This window comes from Salmo trutta, chromosome 31 (genome assembly GCF_901001165.1).
Source record: "Salmo trutta chromosome 31, fSalTru1.1, whole genome shotgun sequence".
Classification (NCBI taxonomy): Eukaryota; Metazoa; Chordata; class Actinopteri; order Salmoniformes; family Salmonidae; genus Salmo; species Salmo trutta.
Window position 1 is genome coordinate 10,710,934 of NC_042987.1, and position 27,987 is coordinate 10,738,920.

At 42.0% G+C, this 27,987-nt stretch overlaps 1 protein-coding gene across 2 annotated transcripts; it reads left to right on the forward strand.

Annotated features, from left to right (window-relative positions):
- Positions 1-6,973: 6,973 nt before the first annotated feature.
- Positions 6,974-27,719, forward strand: LOC115169500 (heterogeneous nuclear ribonucleoprotein C). 2 transcript variants are annotated; one of them, XM_029725178.1, is made up of 9 exons: positions 6,974-7,494; positions 16,953-17,112; positions 18,621-18,886; positions 19,100-19,172; positions 19,313-19,363; positions 23,734-23,900; positions 24,907-25,020; positions 25,363-25,505; positions 27,049-27,719. In XM_029725178.1, exons 2-9 carry the CDS (start codon positions 17,108-17,110, stop codon positions 27,151-27,153), a joined length of 924 nt encoding a protein of 307 aa, XP_029581038.1. In that variant the 5' UTR covers positions 6,974-7,494; positions 16,953-17,107; the 3' UTR covers positions 27,154-27,719. The 2 variants fall into 2 exon arrangements, with proteins under 2 accessions (XP_029581038.1, XP_029581037.1); XM_029725177.1 differs by lacking the exon at positions 27,049-27,719 and having other exon boundaries at positions 6,975-7,494; positions 19,100-19,184; positions 25,363-25,593.
- Positions 27,720-27,987: the final 268 nt, after the last annotated feature.

Genomic DNA, 27,987 nt, shown 5'->3' on the forward strand with positions numbered 1-27,987 from the left:
TTGATTTGACACACACAAGCAAGCAAAGAAATACACTACTAAGACACTCCTCTCTGCACCATACTGAGCAGCACCTAACACTTACCCTACTCCCTACACTAGACCGGGTTCGTATCCAAATCCCAACCCTCACCTCCCCATACACGGATACATCACACTCTTTCCCTTCGTTGCGCCCACGCCTGTTTTTATTCATGTCTCGTCTAGTCTGGTGTTTTGTTTTGAGTCCTGTTTTGTTGTTTTTCTTTTTCATTTCTTTAATTGTAAAAAGACTTTGGGTCCTTGAAAAGCACTATATAAGTCCCATGTATTATTATTATTATTATTAGATAAACTTGGACACCATTATTATAGTCTTAATTTTACTGCAATGACAATTACGTTTTGTGTGATTAGGAAACATCTGAGGATTTCAGAAATGTGTTGGGCTAATGTGTTGGATAGATGTCTGAAGAGGTTACAGAAGACGGAACTGCAAAATGTGTCCCACTTTTTTCTGAATTCACTGAAATAACAGTACTAATAACAGTAATAAGAACATTTTTACAGGATATAGTACAACGAGAACCAGAGCCCTGCCTAACCTGAGGGAGTGAATGTTATTTATAATAAGGGTTACATGGATAAAATCTGACCTCTGAAATGAAAATGGATGGCCCTCCCTTCAGCAAATATATTTTCCCTAAACCGTCCCTGAATGCTTGAAAAAAAAACAAGTGACCCTCCCCTATACCCAAAATAATAATTAAAACATAAAGTGGATAGCAGAGAACATTTATACCATTTACCCTCACTTCTTGGACAGACCAGAGCCTTAGAAATGCAGTTTTAGAAACTGTTCTTTTGTCCTGTTTATTTTTTATTTATTTATTTCACCTTTATTTAACCAGGTAGGCAAGTTGAGAACAAGTTCTCATTTACAATTGCGACCTGGCCAAGATAAAGCAAAGCAGTTCGACAACATACAACAACACAGAGTTACACATGGAGTAAACAACATACAGTCAATAATACAGTAGAAAAAAAAATAAGACTATATACAATGTGAGCAAATGATGTGAGATAAGGGAGGTAAAAGCAAAAAAATGCCATGGTGGCAAAGTAAATAAAGTATAGCAAGAAAAACACTGGAATGGTAGATTTGTAGTTTGAAGAAAGTTCAAAGTTCAAATATAAATAATATGGTGCAAAGGAGCAAAATAAATAAATACAGTAGGGGAAGAGGTAGTAGTTTGGGCTAAATTATAGATGGGCTATGTACAGGTGCAGTGATCTGTGAGCTGCTCTGACAGCTGGTGCTTAAAGCTAGTGAGGGAGATAAGTGTTTCCAATATCAGAGATTTTTGTAGTTCGTTCCAGTCGTTGGCAGCAGAGAACTGGAAGGAGAGACGACCAAAGGAGGAGTTGGCTTTAGGGGTGACCAGAGAGATATACCTGCTGGAGCGCGTGCTACAGGTGGGTGCTGCTATGGTGACCAGTGAGCGGAGATAAGGGGGGACTTTACCTAGCAGGGTCTTGTAGATGACCTGGAGCCAATGTGTTTGGCGACGATTATGAAGTGAAGGCCAGCCAACGAGAGCATACAGATCGCAGTGGTGGGTTGTATATGGGGCTTTGGTGACAAAACGAATGGCACTGTGATAGACTGCATCCAGCTTGTTGAGTAGGGTATTGGAGGCTATTTTGTAAATGACATCGCCGAAGTCGAGGATTGGTAGGATGGTCAGTTTTACGAGGGTATGTTTGGCAGCATGAGTGAAGGATGCTTTGTTGCGAAATAGGAAGCCAATTCTAGATTTCACTTTGGATTGGAGATGATTGATGTGAGTCTGGAAGGAGAGTTTACAGTCTAACCAGACACCTAGGTATTTGTAGTCCACAAATTCTAAGTTAGAACCGTCCAGAGAAGTTATGCTGGATGGGCGGGCAGGTGCAGGCAGCGATCGGTTGAAGAGCATGCATTTAGTTTTACTTGTGTTTAGGAGCAGTTGGAGACCACGGAAGGAGAGTTGAATGGCATTGAAGTTCGTCTGGAGGGTTGTTAACACAGTGTCCAAAGAAGGGCCAGAAGTATACAGAATGGTGTCGTCTGCGTAGAGGTGGATCAGAGATTCACCAGCAGCAAGAGCGACATCATTTATGTATACAGAGAAAAGAGTTGGCCCAAGAATTGAACCCTGTGGTACCCCCATAGAGACTGCCAGAGGTCCAGACAGTAGGCCCTCCGATTTGACACACTGAACTCTGTCAGAGAAGTAGTTGGTGAACCAGGCGACGCAATCGTTTGAGAAACCAAGGCTACTAAGTCTGCCGATGAGGATGTGGTGATTAACAGAGTCAAAAGCTTTGGCCAGGTCAATGAATACGGCAGCACAGTATTGTTTCTTATCGATGGCGGTTACGATGTCGTTTAGGACCTTGAGCGTGGCTGAGGTGCACCCATGACCAGCTCTGAAACCAGATTGCATAGCGGAGAGGGTGCGGTGGGATTCGAAATAGTCGGTAATCTGTTTGTTGACTTGGCTTTCGAAGACCTTAGAAAGGCAGGGTAGGATGGATATAGGTCTGTAGCAATTTGGGTCAAGAGTGTCACCTCCTTTGAAGAGGGGGATGACAGCAGCTGCTTTCCAATCTATGGGAATCTCAGACGACACGAAAGAGAGGTTGAACAGGCTAGTAATAGGGGTTGCAATAATTTCGGCAGATAATTTTAGAAAGAAAGGGTCCAGATTGTCAAGCCCAGCTGATTTGTGGGGGTCCAGATTTTGCAGCTCTTTCAGAACATCAGCTGAATGGATTTGGGAGAAGGAGAAATGGGGGAGGTTTGGGCGAGTAGCTGTGGGGGGTGCAGTGCTGTTGAATGCAGTAGGGGTAGTTAGGTGGAAAGCATGGCCAGCCGTAGAAAAATGCTTATTGAAATTCTCAATTATAGTGGGCTTATCGGTGGTGACAGAGTTTTCTATCCTCAGTGCAGTGGGCAGTTGGGAGGAGGTGTTCTTATTCTCCATGGACTTTACAATGTCCCAGAACTTTTTAGAGTTGGAGTTGCACGAAGCAAATTTTTGTTTGAAAAAGCTAGCCTTGGCGTTTCTAACTGCCTGTGTGTATTGGTTTCTAACTTCCCTAAAAAGTTGCATATCGCGGGGGCAGTTCGATGCTAATGCAGAACGCCACAGGATATTTTTGTGTTGGTTAAGGGCAGTCAGGTCTGGGGAGAACCAAGGGCTATATCTGTTCCTGGTTCTAAATTTCTTGAAAGGGGCATGCTTATTTAAGATGGAGAGGAAGGCATTTTTAAAATATAACCAGGCATCCTCTACTGACGGGATGAGGTCAATATCCTTCCAGGATACCAGGGCCAGGTCGATTAGAAAGGCTTGCTCGTTGAAATGTTTCAGGGAGCGTTTGACAGTGATGAGTGGAGGTCGTTTGACCGCTGACCCATTACGGGTGCAGGCAATGAGGCAGTGATCGCTGAGATCTTGGTTGAAAACAGCAGAGGTGTAATTAGAGGGCACATTGGTTAGGATGATATCTATGAGGGTGCCAGAGTTTGCGGCTTTGGGGTTGTACCTGGTGGGTTCATTAATGATTTGTGTGAGATTGAGGGCATCAAGCTTGGATTGTAGAATGGCTGGGGTGTTAAGCATGTCCCAGTTTAGGTCGCCTAGTAGCACGAGCTCTGAAGATAGATGGGGGGCAATCAGTTCACATATGGTGTCCAGAGCACAGCTAGGGGCCGAGGGGGGTCTATAGCAGGCGGCAACGGTGAGAGACTTGTTTTTGGAGAGATGGATTTTTAGAAGTAGAAGTTCAAATTGTTTGGGTACAGACCTGGATAGCAGGACAGAACTCTGCAGGCTATCTCTGCAGTAGATTGCAACACCGCCCCCTTTGGTCGTTCTATCTTGTCTGAAAACGTTGTAGTTAGGGATGATGATTTCACAGTTTTTGGTGGACTTCCTAAGCCAAGATTCAGACACAGCTAGGACATCCGGGTTGGCAGAGTGTGCTAAAGCAGTGAATAAAACAAACTTAGGGAGGAGGCTTCTAATGTTAACATGCATGAAACCAAGGCTATTACGGTTACAGAAGTCATCAAAAGAGAGCGCCTGGGGAGTAGGAGTGGAGCCAGGCACTGCAGGGCCTGGATTCACCTCTACATCCCTAGAGGAGCAGAGAAGAATAAGTATGAGGGTACGGCTAAAAGCTATAAGAATTGGTCGTCTGTGACGTCCAGAATAGAGAGAAAAAGGAGCAGGTTTCTGGGGGCGATAAAATAGCTTCAAGGTATAATGTACAGACAAAGGTATGGTGGGATGTGAGTACAGAGGAGGTAAACCTAGGCATTTAGTGATTATGAGAGAGATATTGTCTCTAGAAACATCATTGAAACCAGAAGATGTCATAGCATGTGTGGGTGGAGGAACTGAGAGGTTGGATAAGGTATAATGAGCAGGGCTAGAGGCTCTACATTGAAATAAGCCAATAAACACTAACCAGAACAGCAATGGACAAGGCATATTGACATTAAGGAGAGGCATGCTTAGCCGAGTGATCAGAGGGTCCAGTGAGATTCAGACAGCTAGCCGGGCCATAGGTAGCAAGCTGGTGGAAGATGGGAGGGAGGTCTGTTTTTAGCCACCTCGTGCGTTTTCGTCTGTGGGTTAGTGGGGTTCCGTGTGGAAGGGGGGACCTGTCCAAGTTGGCAAAATAGTTAGTAAGCATTGCATGGCAAAGCATGAATTTTCATAGCGCACAGAGCTGCGGGCCAGAAGGTTGTGGGTTCCCATACAGCTGTGGACAAGAGTAGGGGTGGAAAGATCTCCTTTATAGTAAAAGCATTTCATGAATCTATCATTGTATTTGCAGGTCTGAGAAAAAATGGCCTTTTAGAAACATTTCATGCAATTGCATTTGATTGTACTGTACATATCAGAATCTTTTTTTTATACCATACAAATAACAGAAATTACAGGCTAAGAATGGACAGAGATAGGTCTGTGTTCGCCAAGTTGACAACACTGACTCGCGGGACCCGTCCTCTGCTCGTTCGACCACATTTCTTCTCTCTCGACTCAGTTTGCTCGTGCAATGTTTCATCATGCTCACACGCACCATCCTCGTGCATGTTCGACTTTTGAATCGGATTTGCCACCATACTGGGCCGCCAGAAACGTGTGGTGAGGCGGCATATTCCACAGCACTGGTGATTTAGTTTAATAAAATATATCGATGCACTGCGTTAAAAAGAGGGACTCAATGTCAACAGTGAAGAGGTGACTCCGGGGTGATGGCCTTCTAGGCAGAGTTGTAAAGAAAAAGCCATATCTCAGACTGTCCAATAAAAAGAAAAGATTAAGATGGGCAAAATAACACAGACACTGGACAGCGGAACTCTGCCTAGAAGGCCAGCATCCCAGAGTCGCCTCTTCATTGTTGACGTTGAGACTGGTGTTTTGCGGGTACTATTTAATGAAGCTGCCAGTTGAGGACTTGTGAGGTGTCTGTTTCTCAAACTAGACACTAATGTACTTGTCCTCTTGCTTAGTTGTTCACTGGGGCCTCCCACTCCCCTTTCTATAATGGTTAGAGCCAGTTTGCGCTGTTCTGTAAAAGGAGTAGTACACAGCATTGTACGAGATCTTCAGTTTCTTGGCAATTTCTCGCATGGAATAGCCTTCATTTCTCAGAACAAGAATAAACTGACGAGTTTCAGAAGAAAGTCTTTGTTTCCAGCCATTTTGAGCCTGTAATCGAACCCACAAGTGCTGATGCTCCAGATACTCAACTAGTCTAAAGAAGGCCAGTTTTATTGCTTCTTTAATCAGGACAACAGTTTTCAGCTGTGCTAACATAATTGCAAAAGGGTTTTCTAATGATCAATTAGCCTTTTAAAATTATTAACTTGGATTAGCTAACACAACGTGCCATTGGAACACAGGAATGATGGTTGCTGTGGGCCTCTGTACACCTATGTAGATATTCCATTAAAAATCAGCCGTTTCCAGCTACAATAGTCATTTACAACATTAACAATGTCTACACTGTATTTCTAATCAATTTGATGTTATTTTAATAGACAAAAAATGTGACCCCAAACTTTTGAACGGTAGTGTAAACAAATATCTAACTCATCATATGAGCTCCACTGTGTGGGCATCTACTACCCTAACACGACAGCTAAGCTGTCAAATAAAAGGAAAATGAGGCAATGTATAGCCTATGAATATCTGCACCTAACAAACATGACAAACCATAACCTAATCCCAACAGATAAACAAAAATTATTCTAGCCTTCATTTCGGTAGCTAATCAGCAGGTTGTCTGTATTGCTAGCTAGTGAAACATTTTTTTCAATTGACTGATTTCCTTAAACCTTAACACAGTAAAATCTTGATATTTTTGGATGTTGCGTTTATAATTTTTGTTCAGTGTATTATTATTATTTAATGTAATCTTTATTTAACTAGGCAAGTAAGTTCTTAAATTCTTATTTACAATGATGGCCTACACCGGCTAAACCCAGACGACGCTGGGCCAATTGTGCACCGCCCTATTGGACTCCCAATCACAGCAGGTTGTGATACAGTCAAACCAGGGTGTCTGTAGTGACGCCTCAAGCACTGAGATGCTGAGCCTTAGACCGCGGCGCCACGCAGGAACCCTATTATAAACAAATGTTTTGTGTGTGTGCATCGTGAGAAATTCTTTGGAAATAAATTGCGTCCCCCAAGTTCGAATACCACTGCTGTACGGAGAGGTCTTGCGTTTTGAACACAAGGTTTGACCCTGATCAACACGACCTATCAGCTGCAAGGTTGTAACAAAAAAAGCAGGTGACAGACATTGTAATCAACCACTGACAGGAACGGTTTGGGTTTTACAACGAGTTAGCCAATCAGATTTGATAGGTGTCTACTAAAGCGGATTTAGTCAGATAGGAACAGGCGAAGCGAGAGGCTTAAAATCCACCCCAAATCTATCTGCGTGATAAGTAGACCAAGTGGGGGTTTTCCCCATTCTTTCTCTGGAGGTCTATGAGAAGTGTCGAATTTGGTCAACTAAAAATTGAATTCGCTACGTGAGGCTTATTTGATCGATTATTCGTTTCGTAATGTTTATGTTGTTACACATTCTGATATAGGTGGGTGCACGTGGCATTCCAGTAACTTTGAGAAAAACGATTTTATATCAGAGTTGTGCCCGTCGTTCACACGCGAATCTGCCCTCTCATTGGCTAGAATGTTCCCACCTGATCGCGCTTCCCTTCTACCTTTGCGGACATGTAATTCCATTGTTAGAGCGGTCAGTCGACTATCTTGCCAATATAGATCATATTTGATTTAATACATGTCTTGACTACCTCCCCTCTATGTGCTGCGCCATTTCGTGCAGGGTGTAACCAGTTTCTTATAGCTACAAGAAGACTACCTCAGCACTATATTGACAGATTTTGCTGAAATATAAGTCATTTTAACCTTTAAGCTCCTGGTGAGTATTTTGATTCAAGACTGTTTTGAATTTTTCTCTGACTGCAATATCTTTGGAATTTTATTTTTTTAACGGCATTTATTTTTCTATTTGAGCGAGCGGTTAGCTAGCTAACTATTAGTTAGCTCATCATGGTTCCATCACAGAGTTTCTAAACATACTGATGTACTTAGTGACTTTGGTTCCGTTAGCGTTTTAGCTAGCTAGCTAGTTGGCCCGGCAACATGCTGGCTAGAAGGATCCTTAACATTTTTGCTAGCTTTTTTTTGCCATCTCCGTTGTCTTGCAAATTGAGTTCATGATTGTGTAAGCCGAGCTAGTTATATTTTTATGACTATCTGCGAATAACGCGCTCTGTCTGGACAATAACACGCTGTACTGCAGCCGTTTTGCAGCTAACATTAGTTAGTTTGGCTGGTTGGCTATGCTGCAAGCTAAAGTTAACCTTGTGGAATCTGTTTTTATCGCTAACATTTTTTTACTAGCAATCTTCCCTGTTGCACCTTGATTTTGGCCGGTGGTGGTTTTTACATTTTTGTGATTGATTAGCTGGTTTTGGAGTCCTTGGATATCCACAGAAGGACTGATACAGGAACGCTATTTTTGCGGGAATTGTTTTTTTTCTGCAAGAAATGCTGGTTGGCCATTTTTCTCTGGACACGTTTTTCACATAGTTACGTCATTTGATATTTTACTTAGATAATATTAACAATGTGGCAGAAAACACAAGGACATTTGTACTTTTTGTTACCACAAATTAAACGTTACTTTATGAATAATGCAGTTATGTACTCTGTCCTTACTCAGCCTCACTTTGCTAGACCCTAAACCAAGGTATAGCTAGCTAGATCACAGCTTTGTATATTAATTGTGAGTTTATTTAGGCCTTCCTGGCTAGGGGTGTGTTTTTCAAACTGGTCCAGGTGGAATAGTAATTATTTTAATATACCTGATTTCATCAAGTTGCATCGTAGACTAAACAATGGGTCTAAAGGTATCGGTAGGTGCAGCTCAAACGACATTGACAGTCCACTCTCCGTTTTGGTAATAGCTAGTACAGTAGTTACATTTACTTTGGAAGTGGTGCTTTGCCTCAGGCCCCTCCCTGCCAGAGACCTCGGCATTGATTGGTCAGGTTGTTTGTGTCTAATTACTGGGACAAGTGACAGCAAAAGTTCCACTCTAAATATTTGTCATACTAATTGTTATTATTTGGAACGCTATTTGTCGTACACGTTTAAGCTAGAAATGTCATTCACACTTAAATGTGCATAGAGGTCAGGACCATTGTGCTTTGTAGACAACTTTTTGATATCTTTTATAGTTTTTATGATTACTTGTGTGCTTTGGGCAGGATTGAGATGAACCCAACTTTCATTTACCTTGTGAAATACTCTGGTCCAAAACTCTGTTTTGGATGAGACTTTACTTTATGACCAATTATCCTATTTACACGTTGTCAATTTGTAGTGTTTCTGACTCGTATCTATTCCTCGTATGCTGTTTTCTAAATGAGAGGTTTTAGGAGCAATTGCTCTGAGCTTTTTGTCCAATTTATTTAAAGGGATTTATTTCTTCAACATTCTAACATGATGACTAAACCGTCTCAGCGTGTGCATGTTGATTTGTCTATCCCCCTAGACACATTCATGGACATTTAGTTAACTTGCTGTTGCGTTCTAATTTGTCCTGGGAGATAAACATTGTTTTTTTTTACCTGCATATTAGGGATGCACCGATATTATATTTTTTGACCATATCCAATATTTAACTTGCCACAAAAACCATAATGATTTATTTAAAATTTAGTTGGTTGAAACATTCTGATCAAAAAGTTATTTTGTTGGCATTTACACATGTCCCCATTACCAGTAAAACAATCAACCTATTCATTTCAATTAGTTGCTGTTTCGTTGTTCAGTTGCAACCAGGATTTCATCATGTCAAGCAGTAAAGTTTCAGCTTTATCCGTGGCCTCTTCCTCAGTGTCACTGTCCATTTCCATCTTGTCCAGCTGTGTCTAACATTTCAAGTAAACCCTGTTTCTTGCATTAAAGTAGCGGTCCTTGTACCTAGCATCAAGCATGGTGGCGACACAGTAAAGAGGTTGAGAGAATGCCACGGAATCGCTTGTTCACAGCCTCTGGTAGAGTACTTTTGTAATTTGTGAATGCTGGCAGTTTGTGAAAGCTGGCAGTGTGTACCGGGGCTCGAGGTGCTTGACCAGTCGGCGAAAGCCAACATCATCTACGACAGAACGGTTGATTGCCAAGGGAAATGAATTCCATTATCTTGGTACTAATGGATTTCGCCTTTGAGTTGTCTCGCTGAAATGTTCTTACTCTTTCAAATGATTGCTCGACTTGAACTTGTTTAGTTGTTGGCAGTGTGCGCTTAGTATTTTTATGTTTTTGTTCTGTGTAGGGCTGTATTTTTCATGGCGTCATTACATGGGTATGAACATCAGCTTTGACATCGGTTTTGCACATCTGCGTTAAACTAGACAGGGCCGATGTTGGCATTTTTGGCTATCGGCCGATTCCGATATCGTGCATCCCTACTGCATATTGTCTATTTTATTTATTATTTTGCTGAGTTTGTAGAATTTTGACTCTTTTTCAGTCACACCATGTGTTCTCTACTCCAACAATTAATCCACAGGTAAAATGGGGAAACCTAGTTCATTTTTAGTTCTTTGATTTACATTTCTCCTCGTTCATTCTTCTGTAGATTTTATATGGCTGTTGGCAACAAACTTTAAGGTATATTACCGCCAGCCACCGACTGGCGCGTGGACCTCGTTAATCTTTTTATCACTCATGATGTGGGTAGCCTATATGCTCATAAAAACCAATGAGTAAATGGAAGAAGCGGAACTTGCAGTGCATTAGCGCCTAGCTACACAGACGCCTGCAAGCAGTTTGGATTAAATGATTGAATAACGTGAATTTATTTTGCGAGCTCACTCACATAACGCAGGTGGTCTGGTAAGCATGTAAAGCTCCCCATTGTTAGGCACATGATTTCCAACATTCCATTCAGGGTTGGAAATTAACAACTGCCGAATGCTGGTAGATTTGTCACTGGCAGGTAAGAATGTATATTTCGCCAGCCACGTTGACGGGTGGTCACAGAGCATTTGGGGACAGTTTTAATCCAAAACCCACATGTAGAAGTTGGTCGAAATTGACAAAGGCTAATAAAGTGTGACTTTCTCCTCGTTTCGTGGCCAGTTACATAGTTTAGTTCGCGTGCTTGGTTTTTTTCAATGTTAGTTTGAGTTTGCTGCAACTGTCTACATCTAGGAAGACGTCAGTCAGAGATTTACCATGGTAACGGCCTGTCCCTTAAAGGGCCAGCTGAAAATGTTTCTCAGCTAATGTTTGTGCTTGATTGAGCATGCATCACTCCCAAAAACTTGTATTCATTGTTCTCCTAGATTTCATTTGGTTGCGTCTACATTTCTACTTAGGAGCACCTCATGTACTCCTTGTAAAAAATGTCAGCGTAGCGCCCTGAACTATAATAATGATCAGCTGTATCACTCAGCTTTTTGGCAGGGCAGGCTTGATGTTCGAGCCGTTTCTCTTTTTATTATTGCCTCTGATTTATTTCTTAACATACATTGGTTAAAAGACGCAGGTCACAAAAAGGAAATTAAATTATGCAATATACCCCATTACTAGTAGTACATTTCTTGTTTTTGAAACATTAGAAAGCGTGCTCATTTCAATTTGTGTGCAATTATTGAGAAAATAATATTTTGGCTAATTAAAAAAATATAAAAATCTACCTGCCACAGTGACTGGTTAATTTCCCACCCTGGTTCCATTCACTGTGAACAATGCAACTTTTGACACATCTACTTTGACAACTTTCCCAACAAGTTCAACAGTTAGTGAGTGGTATCGTCCTCCACTCTGCCATTCAAATCTGGAATCAGAACATCACTTTTACAGATCAAGAGGTACACATGTTTTCGTAAGGTCATGAAAATCCTGGAAAAGTCATGATATTTTTAAATGGTGTTTTCCAGGCCTGGGAAAAGTTTTGGAAAATGCTACAATCCTAACAGTTTTGGAGAAGTTATGGATATGAATTCATGTAATTTAGGCATAGTTTTAAAATATTGTCTCAATGAAATAAAAATCTACGTCTCAGCCAGGATCAGAATGACACTTTAGCGCATCTGTTTACGCACATCCCCTGCATGTGTGTGAGATGAGTAGGACGTTGTCTCACGCTCCTTGAGCAATCAGACATAACAGTACCAGGTAGGCCTATATAGCCTATACAATATGATAAACAGACTAACTAGGTAGCCAATTCAAAACATATCTTGTACCCTGTAGTTAACTGTTTAGCTATTATTAGCATGTTTTTGTCATGTCCCAAAACTTTCCACCGACACTCCTGAATAAGGCCATACAAAATTGATTCATTTAAACGATACATACAGTGTTGATTCATTTGAACCAGTGTTTCCCAACCCTGGTCTTCGAATCCCCCCAACAGCACACATTTTTGTTGTAGCCCAGGACGGATACCTCATTCAACTCATTGAGGGTTTGATGATTAGATGACAAGTTGAATCAGGTGTGCTTGTCCAGGGCTACAATGAAATGTGTACTCAAGGACCAGGGTTGGGCAAACACTGATTAAAAAAAATACAAATAAATTTGACAAATTATTCACTTCGCCATTGTATTAGTTGGGATTTGGTTCAATCGGGATGAATCGAAATGTGAAACAAAATAATTTGTAAATTGCGACCAGTAATTTTAGGACAAAAGATTACATGTAGCCTTTTGGATTATGTGGCTTTAAAACTTGTTATAGATACATTGGATGCCCAAATCAACTGGAAGTATTGGACATTGCAACTCAATAGATGCTTCTCAGTCTGTAAAGTAAACACTTCTAAGGTAGCTAAAATTGACTGAACTAGAAAATATAAATTTCCTGTAAATTTGTGGGCTTGCTTCAGCTGAATAAAAAGACTTGTGGCCTACCACAGCTATTTGATATGAAATTAGTGAATTACTTCAAGGCATAACTTATTTGGTTGTAATTAGTGAAGCACCGAGATGGAATTTTTCCAATTCCGATATTTTCCTTGTCATAATTTGGCGGCATTCTAGTACAGTTAAATAGTTAACACACACATGGACACAGTGGTCTAAGGCACTGCATCTCGGTGCCAGAGGCGTCCACTACAGTCCCTGGTTCGATTCCAGGCTGTGTCACATCCGGCCGTGATTGGGAGTCCCATAGGGGCGGCGCACAGTTGGCCCAACTTTGGCCGGGGTAGGCTGTCATAATAAATAAGAATTTGTTCTTCACTGACTTGCCTAGGTTACACACACACCACACTGACCCAAAAGTTATTTTGTTGGCATTTATGCATGTCCTCATTTTACCAGTAAAACATAATCAAAACCCATTTATTTTGCTTGCTGTGCTGTTTCGTTCAGTCGTTTCATTCTCAACCAGGATTTCATCATACAGTACATGTCAAGCAGTGAAGTTTCAGCTCTGTCTGTCCGTCTCCTCTCTTCCTCTGTGCGCACTGTCACTGTCCGCTTTCATCTTGTCCAGCTGTGTATGTAACATTTCACATAAACCCTGTTGCTCGTCTGCCTCGACGTAGCGGTCCTTGTACATAGCATCGAGCATGGTGGTGACACAGTAAAGCGAGAATGCCACCGACTCGCTTATTCATAGCCTGTGTGGACAGTTTTGTTGAGCAGGCATTTCAATGCCTTGACAGAGGGTATCACGTCTGCAGCAAGCGCAGTTGATGATCTTATTTCTCTAGTCAGTTGTTTGAATGGAGCTAGCGTGTTCTTGTTTCAAACATGTTCTCAAATGCCATTGAAATGGCAGTAAGTGAAATAGGTTTTGATTGTTTTTACTAGTAATGGGGACATATGTAAATGCCAACAAAATAACTTTTTGGTGTGTGTAACCTTTATTTAACTAGGCAAGTCAGTGAAGAACAAATTCTTATTTATTATGATGGCCTACCCTGGCTAAACCCGGGCGAAGCTGTGCCAATCGTGCGCCACCCTATCCTATGGGACTCCCAATCACGGCCGGATGTGATAGTCTGGATTCAAACCAGGGACTGTAGTGATGCCTCTTGCACTGAGATGCAGCGCCTTAGACTGCTGTGTGTGTGTGTACTATTTAACTGTTCTAGAATGCTTAAAATGCTGCAAAAATGTGTTAGGTATCTTTTTCTTTTTTTTTGGCAAGGAAGATATCATCCAAAAATGTAATATCGGTGCATCACTAGTCTATGCTACATCAAAACTATGAAATAACATAAATGGAATCATGTAGTAGCCAAAAAAAGTGTCTATCGAATCAAAATATATTTTGTATTTGAGATTATTCAAAGTAGCCACCTTTTGCCTTGACAGCTTTGCACACTCTTGGCATTCTCTCAACCTTCACCAGGAATGCTTTTGTCTGCTTTTCCTTCACTCTGAGGTCCAACTCATCCCAAACCATCTCAATTGGGTTGAGGTTGGGTGATTGTGGAGGCCATGTCCTCTGATGCAGCAGTCTATCACTCTCCTTGGTCAAATAGACTTTACACAGCCTGGAGGTGTGTTGGGTCATTGTCCTGTTGAAAAACAAATGATAGTCCCATGAAGCGCAAACCCAATGGGAAGGCGTATCGATGCAGAATGCTGTGGTAGCCATGCTGGTTAAGTGTGCCTTGAATTCTAAATAAATCACTGACAGCGTCACCAGCAAAGCAACATCACACCACCTCCATGCTTCACGGTGGGAGCCACACATACGGAGATCATCCTTTCACCTACTCTGCGTCTCACAAAGACAGTGGTTGGAACCAAAAATCTCAAATTTGGACTCATCAGACCAAAGAACAGATTTCCACTGGTCTAATGTCCATTGCTCATGTTTCTTGGCCCAAGCCATGTCTCTTCTTATTTAGTAGTGGTTTCTTTGCAGCAATTTGACAATGAAGGCCTGATTTCATGCAGTCTCCTCAGAACAGTTGATGTGTCTGTTACTTTAACTCTGTGAAGCATTTATTTTGGCTGCAATTTGAGGTGCAGTTAACTCTAATGAGCTCATACTTTGCAGCAGAGGTAACTCTGGGTCTTCCTTTCCTGTGGCGGTCCTCATGAGAGCCAGTTTCATCATAGAGCTTGATGGTTTTTGCGAATGCACTTGAAGAAACTTTAAATTCTTGACATTTTCCGGATTGACTGACCTTCATGTCTTAAAGTAATGATAGACTGCCGTTTCGCTTTGCTTATTGGAGCTGTTCTTGTCATAATATGGACTTGGATCTTTTATCAAATCTTCTGTATACCAGCCCTACCTTATCACAACACAACTGATTGGCTAAAATGCATTAAGAAGGAAAGAAATTACACAAATTTCATAGTTGTCTTCACTATTTTACAATGTAGAAAATAGTAAAAATAAAAACCCTTCAATGAGTAGGTGTCAACTTTTGACTGGTACTGTACTTACATGGACGTTTGGTTAACTCACGGAGAAGTCATTAAATTCCATTTGTCAAAATGTGTATGAGCCTTGTTTTATTAACCGCATGAAATCTTTACAACTGCTGTTTTGACCACTTTTCCAACAAGTTGGATGACAACTTGGGTATGAAATCTTAGTCTGCTTTTCAAATCCGAACACTTCTTCCACTACCACAAACATTTGAAGTGCTAAAGCAAGCCCCAACCTGTTTTACTTCATGTGAAATTGCCATCCTAATTAGGGCTGGGAATGGCCGGGCACCTCACGATATTATCACGATATTATCACGATATTTGGGTGCAGATACAATATGTATTGCTATTTGATACTGTGATTAAAAAAAAAAAAAAAAAAAGATTTATTGCGATTCAATGTGCCGAACATTTTGCTCACCGTATGTCTGATGCAGAGAGATGAGAATGAGTTTTAATATCCCAATATGTAGCTATCAATTTTCCCCTCCCCATCACTACTACTACTAATAATCATGCCTAGTACAGGGCAATTCCACAATAAGAGTGATGCTGAGACTAAGATTTCACTTTTAAAATGTAGGCCAAACAACAACCAATGATATTAAAGTTAACAAACCATACAACTCTATGCACAAGGACTACTTTTAACAATTTCCGCAATTGTATAAAAACACATTTACTTCAGGAACGGTGCCAATGCAAAGTTTGGTAACATAATTACAGTTTGTGCCGTGATTCTTTTACCAAACTTTGCATCTGCACTCTTCAAGTAAATGTGTTTGTAAAATGTTTAAGTTGTCCTTGGCGTTGTGGTTTGTCTAACTTTGCAGTCAGTGGTTTTAGTTTTGTTCACTTTGGCATACATTTTAATCTGAGTCTCCACATCACTGTTACCCTGGAATTACCCTACACCGTCTTATTTTCACTTGTATCCTATCAAATGTTATTTGTCACATGCGCTGAACAGGTGTAGACCTTACTGTGAAATGCTTACAAGCTCTTAACCAGCAATGCAGTTAAGAAAATATTTACTAAATAACCTAAGGTAAAAAAAATGTCATTAAATAACAATAACGAGGCTATATACAGGGGGTACCGGTACCGAGTCAATGTGGGTGGGTACAGGTTAGGTGAGAGAATTGTACATGTAGGTAGGGGTAAAGTGCATAGGTAACAAACCAGTGAGTAGCAGCAGTGTGAAAACATGGGGGGGGGGGTAAATGCAATATACCTGCTCTGACAAATGTTATAATTGTCCACTTGGGTTGCTTGAAATAAGGGAGTCGGGACTTTCAGCTCTACAGTACTCACTCCAAGTCCCTGAAGTGCACCCCAAGCAGTGCTGCTGAAGGCCCATAAGCAGCTTGAGTGTTCTGGTGACCCCTGCACAGAACATTCACTGTTGGGGAAATAGGCATAGTAGGCATAGGCCCGCCTGTCCTCTTTTACATTGACTATTTAGCTTCTCAGTGTGTTCATGCAACATGACGTCCCAATGTTATTTCCCTGTGTGCATCACACGTGACTGCTCGTCTAGTACATTTTATGACTCCTCAGCTATTACCACATTACCTCCCATTGCTTATCCCCTTAATTGCAATTAGAGCTAAGCATGTCTAGGCCCACTGTCTGTCGATTGAACTTAGTCTTGCAATGGATGCCTGACCCGTAATTTAAAAAAAATCGATCAACATATTGATGCTGTTGCATAATCTGTCATTAAAAGTACCTGAAGTATATTGCATCTCTCTCCTAAACAAGTTGATAGGCTAGGCAATTACACATCAATAGCAGAGTGTCCCTTGAATGTGCTCCTCCTATAGGATTGCCCTGAACCCTGTTTTCTCTGTATTTGGCTCATAATTGAATTATGTACAAAACCCAACCAGGTAAGACTGTAATAACCCTGTACATACAATGTCACTGAGGTGTGTTCTCTGTCGCCCGCCTCAGTATAAGTCGTGGGGCGAAGTTCTGCGTTCTGAGAGGGTGCTGATGAAGTTGTAGTTTTTGCTGAGAGCACCCAAGACACCTGCCCGCACACACTGGCCCTGCGCTCAGTGTCAGAACTGACTGACTGACAGACGATCGCCCTGCACACAGACGCTATGGAGTGAGTGATTGGTTATTTAACCCCCCAACGGTTGTTAACGTCTCCTTTCTTGACACTCAGGTTGTATGCAGTGCCAGTGAGATCTCACTCCCTAACGTCCGATTGTGCCCAAACTCCTTTGCCCAGCTTTCCTTAAATTACCACATGTGCCACTAATATTATAAGCACCTAATTTGTACACACTCAAGCCCTTTCCTGACCATATGCTTACAGTGCTAAATAGTATCCCATAGCGTGACATTCTCAATGTTCAAGCACTTATCCATTTACTACTTTAAGACACTTGTTAACTATGTCCCCAGATGTGCAATTCAGGCAATATGAAACAAACCCTGCAACAACCTGCTACAGGTGGATTGGAACACACACATGGCCCCCTCCACACTGTTCTAATATAATACCCTGTTGTCTGAAGTCATGGACACCCGTGTGCATCCGTTTCTTCCTGGAAATGTCAATTAAGCTATTGAATGAGTTTTGGTTTGTGTATGAAATAGGGTGTGCAGCTTCTGTATGTATGCATAAATACGACGTTATGGTATTTTTCACATATTGTAATAGAAGTTGTCTGATTACTTATTGTGCTTATCCTGGATCCTTTTTTACAGCAGGACCTCCTGGATTTGTGCCATATGCATCACACTAGACATACTGTATATGTACTACTGATATTAAAGGGATACTTTGGGATGTTGGCAATGAGGCCCTTCATCTACTTCCCCAGAATCAGATTAACTTGTGGATACCATTGTTGTGTCTCTGTCCAGTATGAAGGAAGTTCGAGGTAGTTTTCCGAACCAATGTATAATGACTGGAAGTCCGTGGGTATCTACTATACATACTAGCAGAATGCGCAATGACAAAGTCTATGGGTAACGTTACTTAGCATTGGCTCGCAAAACTACCTCGAACTTCCTTCATACTGGACACTGAGACAGCAATGGTATCCACAAATGAATCTGACTCTGGGGAAGTAGATATAGGGTCTCATTGCCGAAATCCAAAGTATCCCTTTAAGGCTAATGGTTGTTACACTACCAACACATGGGACATCGAAGACTGATTTTAAGATACGGCACAAACAAATTTGTGCAAGCTACATGGCTGGAGCATGAGATGCTTAAACTATTTAAACTATTCAATCACCACCTTCCGGAGACACCTGAAACCCCACCTCTTTAAGGAATACCTGGGATAGGATAAAGTAATCCTTCTAACCCCCCCCCCCCCTTTAAAAGATTTAGATGCACTATTGTAAAGTGGTTGTTCTACTGGATATTATAGGTGAATGCACCAATTTGTAAGTCGCTCTGGATAAGAGCGTCTGCTAAATGACTTAAATGTAAATGTATTTTACATATTTTGGTGATACTGTTGATATAATATTACACTGAACAAGGTCTGAACATTCCCTGCCACTCGTTTTGTTTGTATATAAAGATGGTTGAGTAGTTTTATCTTGTATTGACACAGTTAATAATTGGTTTCACCCGTCTCCCCTCCACCAGTCTGTCCCCCACCACCAGCAGCCTGATGGCCAGCAACGTGACCAACAAGACGGACCCGCGCTCGCTCAACTCGCGGGTCTTTATCGGGAACCTCAACACACTCCTGGTCACCAAGGCAGACGTGGAGGCAATCTTCAGCAAGTACGGCAAGATCGTGGGCTGTTCTGTGCACAAGGGCTTTGCCTTCGTCCAGTTCGCCAACGAGAGATGTGCCCGGGCTGCTGTAGGGGCCGAGGATGGACGCATGATCGTGGGACAGGTGCTGGGTAAGGACTAAAGCCAGTCTGGGGCTGGTGAGCAATGCCTCAAACTCACGGTTCTATGGGTATTGTGCAAAACTGATCTTTTCGATCCATACCCGGCCTGCTTGTGGAGAATACGTTTTTTTTTTTTTAAAGGTGCCTCTGTAATAGACTGAATATGAATAAAGATTGTATTTCCAACTGCCAACCAAGACTAACTGTCTCTCTCTTCCTCAGACATTAACTTGGCTGGAGAACCCAAACCCCACAGGTCAAAGACCGCAAAGCGCTCGGCGGGAGACATGTACAGGTCTGATTCAATGTAAAGAATCCCGTTTTTAAATATCTAATATTTTGAACCTCCTCTGGGTCTCCAAATCTTACTCCGTTAATTCTTCTTCTCCACCGCATACGTGCATCTTATTTTGACAACTCTTTTTCTCCCCACAGTAGTCCCACGTTTGATCTGGACTATGACTTCCAGAGAGATTACTATGACCGGTGAGTCCAGTGCTTTGTCTGTTCCCACATCCTATGTTTTAGCTATATTTTAACTATACTGAACAAAAATATAAATGCAACGATTTTTCATGACTCGCCACACACGAGTCATGATGGCAGCCAAATTACATGTGACCGTTTAGTCACGGTAATTAGGCTTCTCCAAGCTCTGATGATGGTCATTAGTAGCCTACCAAACTTGCTAACTGCCGGGTACTCAGCACTCTGTCCCTCTAATCACTCCGACATCAACGCAAATGCAATATAAGCCTATCACTTGTGAATGATGCCCAGTATAAAAAACAATGCCTTTTTTTGCGACCTTTTTCGAATCATAGTCCCACACCTCATGTTTTAATAAGGTTTGTATCACAACTAAAGTGGCCAAACAACTTATTAAAATTAAGCACATGAATGCGCTTTACAAAGGGTGTAGAGCCTAGCTGGCATACATATGCCGCGTATGAATTTCAAGTTTGGGGAAGATCATTTTCACCATAAAAATTCACTTTTGATAATGGTGTTTTCCGCTAATGGAATATCCGCGCATATAGCCTTCTACCATGTGTGCATTGCTGCACTTCTAATGTGAAGAATTAGCCTAATAGTTTATCAACATTTTAAGCTAAACGTTCTGATCTGTTGCATCAGCCATATTGCGTATAAAAGGTTTTTTGATGGTCATGGTTGTATTAATTTGGGATCTATCACATCCCACAACTGTCTACGACTATTTTTGGAATATTTATTTCTCACACAGAATAGAATAGGTCAACCTTTGTACTATGGAAGATAGTAGATTGACATAGGCTAGTGCTTTTGCTGTTCGTTAGGCCTACTCATCTTGTTGGCTGACAAAGTAAATGTGGACAGTTCTTCCAATATCTTCAATATGCACGTCGGAATGGGATAAGGCCCCGCGCAGTTGCGTCCCTGACGTATCGGTCTTCACTTGTAGCCTGTGAGAAAGACCTGATCACGTGATGGAGCGCACAGCACTCAGGGAGAAGGGCACAACGGCCACTGGCCGCAAAAGGCATGGATTTTAGGGTGCGTTATGGCCACACGGGATGCCGTTGGGAAATTCTAGGCATTATCAAGTGCTTTTCAAATTGGGAATGAGTGACTGATGTAATGTGTACAGCCTTTGCAAAAAAAACTAAGCATCATTAGTCTCATCATGCAGCCTTACAATGTGTTAACCCTTGTTGTCTTCAGGGTCAAAAATGACCCACCACTATGTTTAACAGCAGAGAGAACCCCCTAAATTATATATATTTTTACTTGAAATTTGATGACTTTTCCTAGAGTGACCAACATTAGAAAAAGTGAAACATCGCCTTTGTTCATATTTCCATGAAAGCTGTACACCACCAGGGTATAAAGATTGTCTTCGGGTCAATTTTGACCCAGCAGTTATAAAATAATTTATACACCACAAAGACACACACACACACACACACACACACACACACACACACACACACACAGAGAGAAATTGAGATTGTGTGCTACTGATTGAACTCAGCCAGCAGCTCCTGAAGAGGAAGATCACCATGGTTGGCACAGTTAGAAAGAACAAGCCTGAGCTCCCCCCTGCACTCCTCACAAAAAGGGGGAGAGAGGCCTTCTCATCAGTTTGCCTTCACCCCCACCACCACTCTAGTTTCTTACCTCCCAAAGAGGAACAAGAATGTGGTACTCCTGAGCACACTGCACAAAATGGCTGAGATAAGTGATTGTGAGGACAGGAAGCCAGCCATCATCCTGGACTACAACCACAACAAAGGAGGTGTGTGTAACAGTATAGCTTCCGTCCCTCTCCTCGCCCCAACCTGGGCTTGAACCAGGGACCCTCTGCACACATCAACAACTGACACCCACGAAGCATCGTTACCCATCGCGCCACAAAAGCCACGGCCCTTGCAGAGCAAGGGGAACAACCACTTCAGGTCTCGGAGCGAGTGACGTCACCGATTGAAACACTATTAGCGCGCACCACTACTAACTAGCTAGCCATTTCACATCGGTTACACGTGGGCAACCTGGACAACATGATTGGAACTTACAGCTGCATGAGGATGGCTGGCCCCTGGTCATCTTCCATAACGTCATTGATGTGTCCTCATACAATGCCTTCGTGATATGGAACAAGATCAAACCCTAACTGGATGCGGAACAAGAGGAGGGTGTTCCTGGAGCAGCTGGGAAAGGCACTTGTAACCCCACACATTCAAAGAAGGGAGCGCCTCCCCCGCACAGCAGCCTCTGCAGCACTTGTGAAAGCTGTTCAGGGGGCTGAATCTTGTCCTGATCCACCTGAGGCTGCAGCTGGGGCAGGCAAGAGGAGGAGATGCCAATTCTGCCCTCCAAAGAAGGACTGTAAAACAAATACTATGTGCTGTGAGAAATACATCTGCAAAGTCCATGCACACACACACTTGCATATTGTCCTGCATGTGCTAATTAAAGTTTATTGATTTATGTTCAAGTTTTCGGTTTGTATCTTATTTTATTAATATTTATTGTTCATACACCTTGTGGGTGGGGGGCAATGGTTTAAAAAAATGGGAGAAGACTAGTATTTTGTAGTTGAATTCCTTATTGTACAGTATATAAGAATATATCACTATGTTGCCAAAAAAGTTCAAGACTTATTGTTTCCCTTCAATAAAATGCATTCAAAACTACTTTCTGCACATTTCTGCTACTTTCTTAGGCTTTACAAGTGCTATCTCTTGCTAAAATATTATTGTTTACACCTATGCAGTAATAATAATAATTGACAGGTGTGTTGTAATAAAAACGAGTGGTGTCCAATGATTAAATGTTTTCTTTCTGCATTGTGAAGAGGGAAAACACAGATATTCACAAAGTTTGTGATGAATGACGGGTTGTTTCTTGATGCAAAATAGATTTGGGGTTTAAAATTCAATGAAGCTGCTTTTATTTTAGGGGTTGAGTAAAATATACACAATGTTAAGACTACACAAGGGTTAAAAATCTAAACATATAGCCCAATGTTTGTAGAACAACTAAAGTTACATTAATAACTCTAAATTAAGCATAAAGGAATACCTATTTCTTAACCTCTCAACACAGAAGAGATGCATGTGCGCACTCCCTCAAATTGTTTGGAGAAAATATCCTTTCTATTTTATTCAGCTTTGTTCAATTGTATTCTTCATACTATAAAATAATGCCAATTCTAAGCAAATCTTCTCTGCTAAATGAACTAGTGTAGCCCGCAGCCATTTGGCATAGCCAGATCAGGACCTAAAATACGCTGAGTTGTCATTATGGTCTTCTGAAATAGACTACATTTTCTTCATATCTTGCTTTTTTAGACCGGTCTAAAATAAATAATGGATTTATTGTGAAGGTGTAGGCTATAAATGTAGATGTTCCAAAGGTCTGCATCAGTGGCTTGTAGGCTATGTGTGGAAGCCAGGAGATGCTAAATGTGTTTATGTTAATTAACGGTCAATTGCCGTGAGACTGACCAGTTATTTGCTTGAAAATCACCGGCTGACGAAATGTTGTGACCGCCGCAGTCCTAGTTACAGTTCATATATTGAAATAAATTAATTAGGCCCTAATCTATGGATTTCACTTGACTGGGAATACAGATATGCATCTGTTGGTCAGACATTCCTTAAAAATGGGCCTCACAATGGGCCTCAGGATCCTGTCACGGTATTTCTGTACATTTCAAATTGTCATCAATAAAATGCAGTTTTTGTTGTCAGTAGCTTATGCCTGCCCATACCATATCTCCACCGCCACCATGGGGCACTCTGTTCACAACATTGACATCAGCAAACCGCTCGCCCACACGACGCCATGCACATGGTCTGTGGTTGTAAGGCTGGTTGGACACACTGCCAAATTCTCTAAAACGACGTTGGACATGGCTTATGGTAGAGAAAATAACATTTAATTCTAGCAACAGCTGTGGTGGACAGCTGACATTCCTGCAGTCAGCATGCCAATTGCATGCTCCCTCAACTTGAGACATCTGTGACATTGTTGTATGACACAACTGCACATTTTAGTGGATTTTTATTTTCCCTAGCACAAGGTGCACCTGTGTAATGATCATGCTGTGTAATCAGCTTTTTGATATGCCACAGCTGTCAGGTGTATGGATTATATTGGCAAAGGAGAAATTCTCACCAACAGGGATGTTAACAAATTTGTGCACAAAATGAGAGAATGAAGCAAATTTCTGGGATATATTTCAGCTCATGAAATATGGGTCCAACACTTGTTGCGTTTTTATATTTTTGTTCAGTGTAAACTCAATATCCAAGAGGAATTAGTGTAAAGGCAGTAGTCTGTTCATTCATTACTCGTTCTTCTATTCTCAGAGTGTACTCGTACCCATCCCGCGTGCCCCCTCCTCCTCCACCCTTGTCCCGAGCAGTGATCCCGTCCAAGCGCCCGCGGGTCAGCATGACTGGAGGGGGCAGCCGCCGCACCAAGGCCAGTTTCTCCTCTTCCTCCAAGAGCAGCCAGAGGGCATCCTCAAGAACAAGTCAGTGTCCAGCCCCCTCTGCTCTAGCCACTCGACTAGTACAGTAAACTTGCACAGTGGACTATTTGTAGCACCCTCAATGCTCACCAGGGCCTAAAATGAGCACCTATCAAATGCGGGTAGATTTTGGCATTGGTGGGTAAGATGTCTATTTCACCTGGTGGGTGGTCAGAGCTCCATAGTTTTGAGCATTTCACTTTCATTTGTGAATAGAAAGCCAACTATGATCCCATTTATAGTAAAATAAATGCAGCAGTAACTGTTTTCAAAGTATTTCTGACATTTTTGTTTCATAGCTGGTAAATTTAATTGCACAAAGTCAAAGAACTACGAATCCTATATAGCCTATTCCACCTAGTGCTGCAACCCTGCCTGGCTGGGGACTGTGCGCATGTGAAGAGCTGAGTGACGGATTCATTTTTAGAAGCGCTGCGCATAGGCATAAAAGTTGGTCTAATTTACTTGAAACCAGAGTCTACTGAAGTGAGACTTTGTCCTTGTTTATTTGCTATTTACATTGTTTTGTTCACAAGCTAGGTTGTTATACTATGTTTGCGTTTCAACTGCTAGGAAAGAGAAGACAATGCTTTTACTAGTCAGACTCAATCTCACAGGCACAAACATGACAAGTCGCGTTACCACAGTAACCTCCCGCCCTTGAAAGGAGCAGGTGAAATGTTTTGTCTCATCTGTGATATTTTGGTTAAGACTCAGGTCACAACATGAAATGAAACAATAACACATGTCTTACTAGTTGTAGTATGTCTTACTAGATGTATTGTTTTAGGAACATTACAAAACGTTATTTTTTTGTATTTTAGAGAAAACAAGTTGTGGCTGGTGGACCAAAAATATTTGTTTTATGCCCTGACGCTCACGGTGCAGGGCTTGAGAGTAATGTTGCTAATGAAAGTTACTCTCACAGCACCGCATACAGAGCTTCATAAGGTATTGGGGTCAATCTCTTAAACCTTTATCCATCTCTTTTTTTCTCTTTCTCTCTCAGTGAAAACCGATGACCTGCAGACCATCAAGAAGGAGCTGACAATGATTAAACACAAGGTAGACTACCTGCTGGAGAGCCTAGACCGCATGGAGAAGGACCACAGCAAGAAGACAGGTAGGGTGTAGGAGTGTCACCTTAACCATGTGATCAAAGCTTTTATAAAAAGAAAGTCGCACACTATGCTCCCTAACATTTAATGGTATAGCAACCAATGTTTCAGCATGCAGTGCCTCCTTCAGTGTTACATGGTAAATGTTTGAACCAGGTTACGTGGACAGTTAACTTTTATAACATAAAAACAAAAAACATGAATGAGCTGGTTTGTACTCTATGTATACTGGCAATCTCAGCATTCCTGTGACTTGTATGTACAGATAAGGGATTTCATTGTTCAACTTTTGACGACGCCTTTTTCTCTGGCTTGTTTGACCCGGATCGCGCTCTTTCTGCGAGCAGATGAGAAGGGTGCAAAGCCTGAGCCTGGAGAGGTGTCCTCACAGCAGCACTGCAGCAACAAGAAGGAGAGCATCAAGAGGGAGAGGGAGGATCTCAACGACTCTGAGGAGGAGGAGGAGGGGGATCTGCTAGAAGAGGAGGAGGTGAGATGGAAGAAACGAGGGAGGGGTAGAGGAGAAAACATAATGATGAATGGCAGTATGTTGAAGTGTGTCTAACACTGAACAAAAATGTAAACACAACATGCAATAACTTTAAAGATTTTACTGAGCTTCAGTTCATATGGAAATCAGTCAATTGCAATAAATTAATTAGGCCCTAACCTATGGATTTCACAAGACTGGGAATACAGATATGCATCTGTTGGTCACAGATACCTTAAAAAAAGGTAGGGGCGTGGATCAGAAAACCAGGCAGTATCTGGTGTGACCAATATTTGCCTCATGCACCGCGACATCTCATTTGCATAGTTGATCAGGCTGTTGATTCTGGCCTGTAGAATGTTGTCCCACTCCTCTTCAATGGCTGTGCGAAGTCGCTGGATATTGACGGGAACTGGAACACAGTCATACACATCGATCGCAAACATGCTCAATGGGTGACATGTCTCAGGATGCAGGCCATGGAAGAACAAACATTTTCAGCTTCCAGGAATTGTGTACAGATCCTTGCGACATGGGGCTGTGCATTATCATGCTGAAACATGAGGTGATGGGGGCGGATGAAGGGCACGACAATGGGCCTCAGGCTCTCGTCACTGTATCTCTGTGCATTCAAATTGCCATTGATAAAATGCAGTTGTGTTCATTGTCCATATCTTATGCCTGCCCACACCATAACACCACCGCCACCATGGGGCACTCTGTTCACAACGTTGACACCAGCAAACCGCTTGCCCACATGACGCCATCTGCCCCGGTACAGTTGAAACTGGGATTCATCTGTGAAGAGCACACTTGTCCAGTGGCCATCGAAGGTGAGCATTTGGCCACTGAAGTCATTTACGACCCCTGAACTGCAATCTACAACGAGCATGCAGATGAGCTTCCCTTAGATGGTTTCTGACAGGTTGTGTAAACCCAGTTTCATCAGCTAACCGGGTGGCTGGTCTCAGACTATCCCGTAGGTGAAGAAGCTGGATGTGGAGGTTCCTGGGCTGGCGTGGTTATACGTGGTCTGCAGTTGTGAGGCTGGTTGGACGTACTGCCAAATTCTCTGAAACGACGTTGGGAGGCGGCTTATGGTAGAAAAATGAACATTCAGTTCTCTGACAACAGCACTGATGGACATTCCTGCAGTCAGCATGCCAATTGCATGCTCCCTCAACTTGAGACATCTGTGGCGTTGTGTTGTGACAAAACTGCACGTTTTAGTGATCTTTTATTGTCTCCAGGACAAGGTGCACCTTTGTAATAATCATGCTGTTTAATCAGCTTACCTGTCAGGTGGATGGATTATCTTGGCAAAGGAGAAATGCTCACTAACAGGGACGTAAACCAATTTGCACACCATTTGAGAGAAACCACGTATGGAACATTTCTGGTATGTTTTATTTCAGCTCATGAAACATGGGACCAACACTTTACATGTTGCGTTTTATATTTGTTCAGTGTAATTTGAGTATTATTTATACTCACACCACCTAATATGCTCTCGCAGGTGAAGAGTCAACAAAGAGAGGAGGAGGAGGAGGAGGAGGAGGAGGATGATGATGATGATGAAGAGGAGGAAGGAGAGCATGTGGATGGAGACGACGATGGTGACAGTGTCAACGGCGATGAGGACTCTTAGACCACACGCAGACTGATGCACACTTGTACAGACAACACATCCACATGGCTTCCAGTGGCTCCTCCGACTCCTATTTTAATACCCACACTACTACAAAACGTGAGAAAACGTCAATACACACACTCAGAGAACATCTGCCCCCACTACCACCCTTCCATTGTCCCACAAGTCTTTTATTTTTCTTGATGCAATTTAGTTTATCCCTGTTTCATCCCACTCCTGTGATTGTGTTATTCATTTAGCATTGTCTTGCAGCCAGGTACATTGGAACTAGATGTAGATGGCGAGCGGTATGAAGTGATTTTGTTGTGCTGCTGTTCCTCTTTTGACCAGCAGAAATGGCTGTTCTCTGACCTGAGTCACAAGTCAAACCACCACATTGGCTTTACTAGCATTGGTAATCAAGCGATGACGACAACTTTAAAGATTGAGTCAACGTTTAAAGAAAAATCTTTTTTTTTAAATTGCCCACTTGAGTTTGTATGTTCCAGATTTTCATGTCATTATTCTTTTATACTACTCGGTCTAAGTTGTACTGTAATAATAAATTGCAATTAAATACTCAACTGAATTAATGCTTCTTTATTTCATTGAAACAGGTTTTCAGATGCACACCTAATTTATCAGGTATTATTGTGTTTGGGTGAAGATGTGTTCTGTGGATCACCAGAGGGCACCATGTTTGGATATCAGATCACTGCAAACAGTCCCTTCTCATATCCTTTATCATGGTTCCACTTCAAGAACCTCCCAACCAGGCATGCAAACAGATGATGCGTTGGTGTTCATATAGGTAGTAGGTACACTAGGGCTGACCCCATTGCGGAAGCCTAG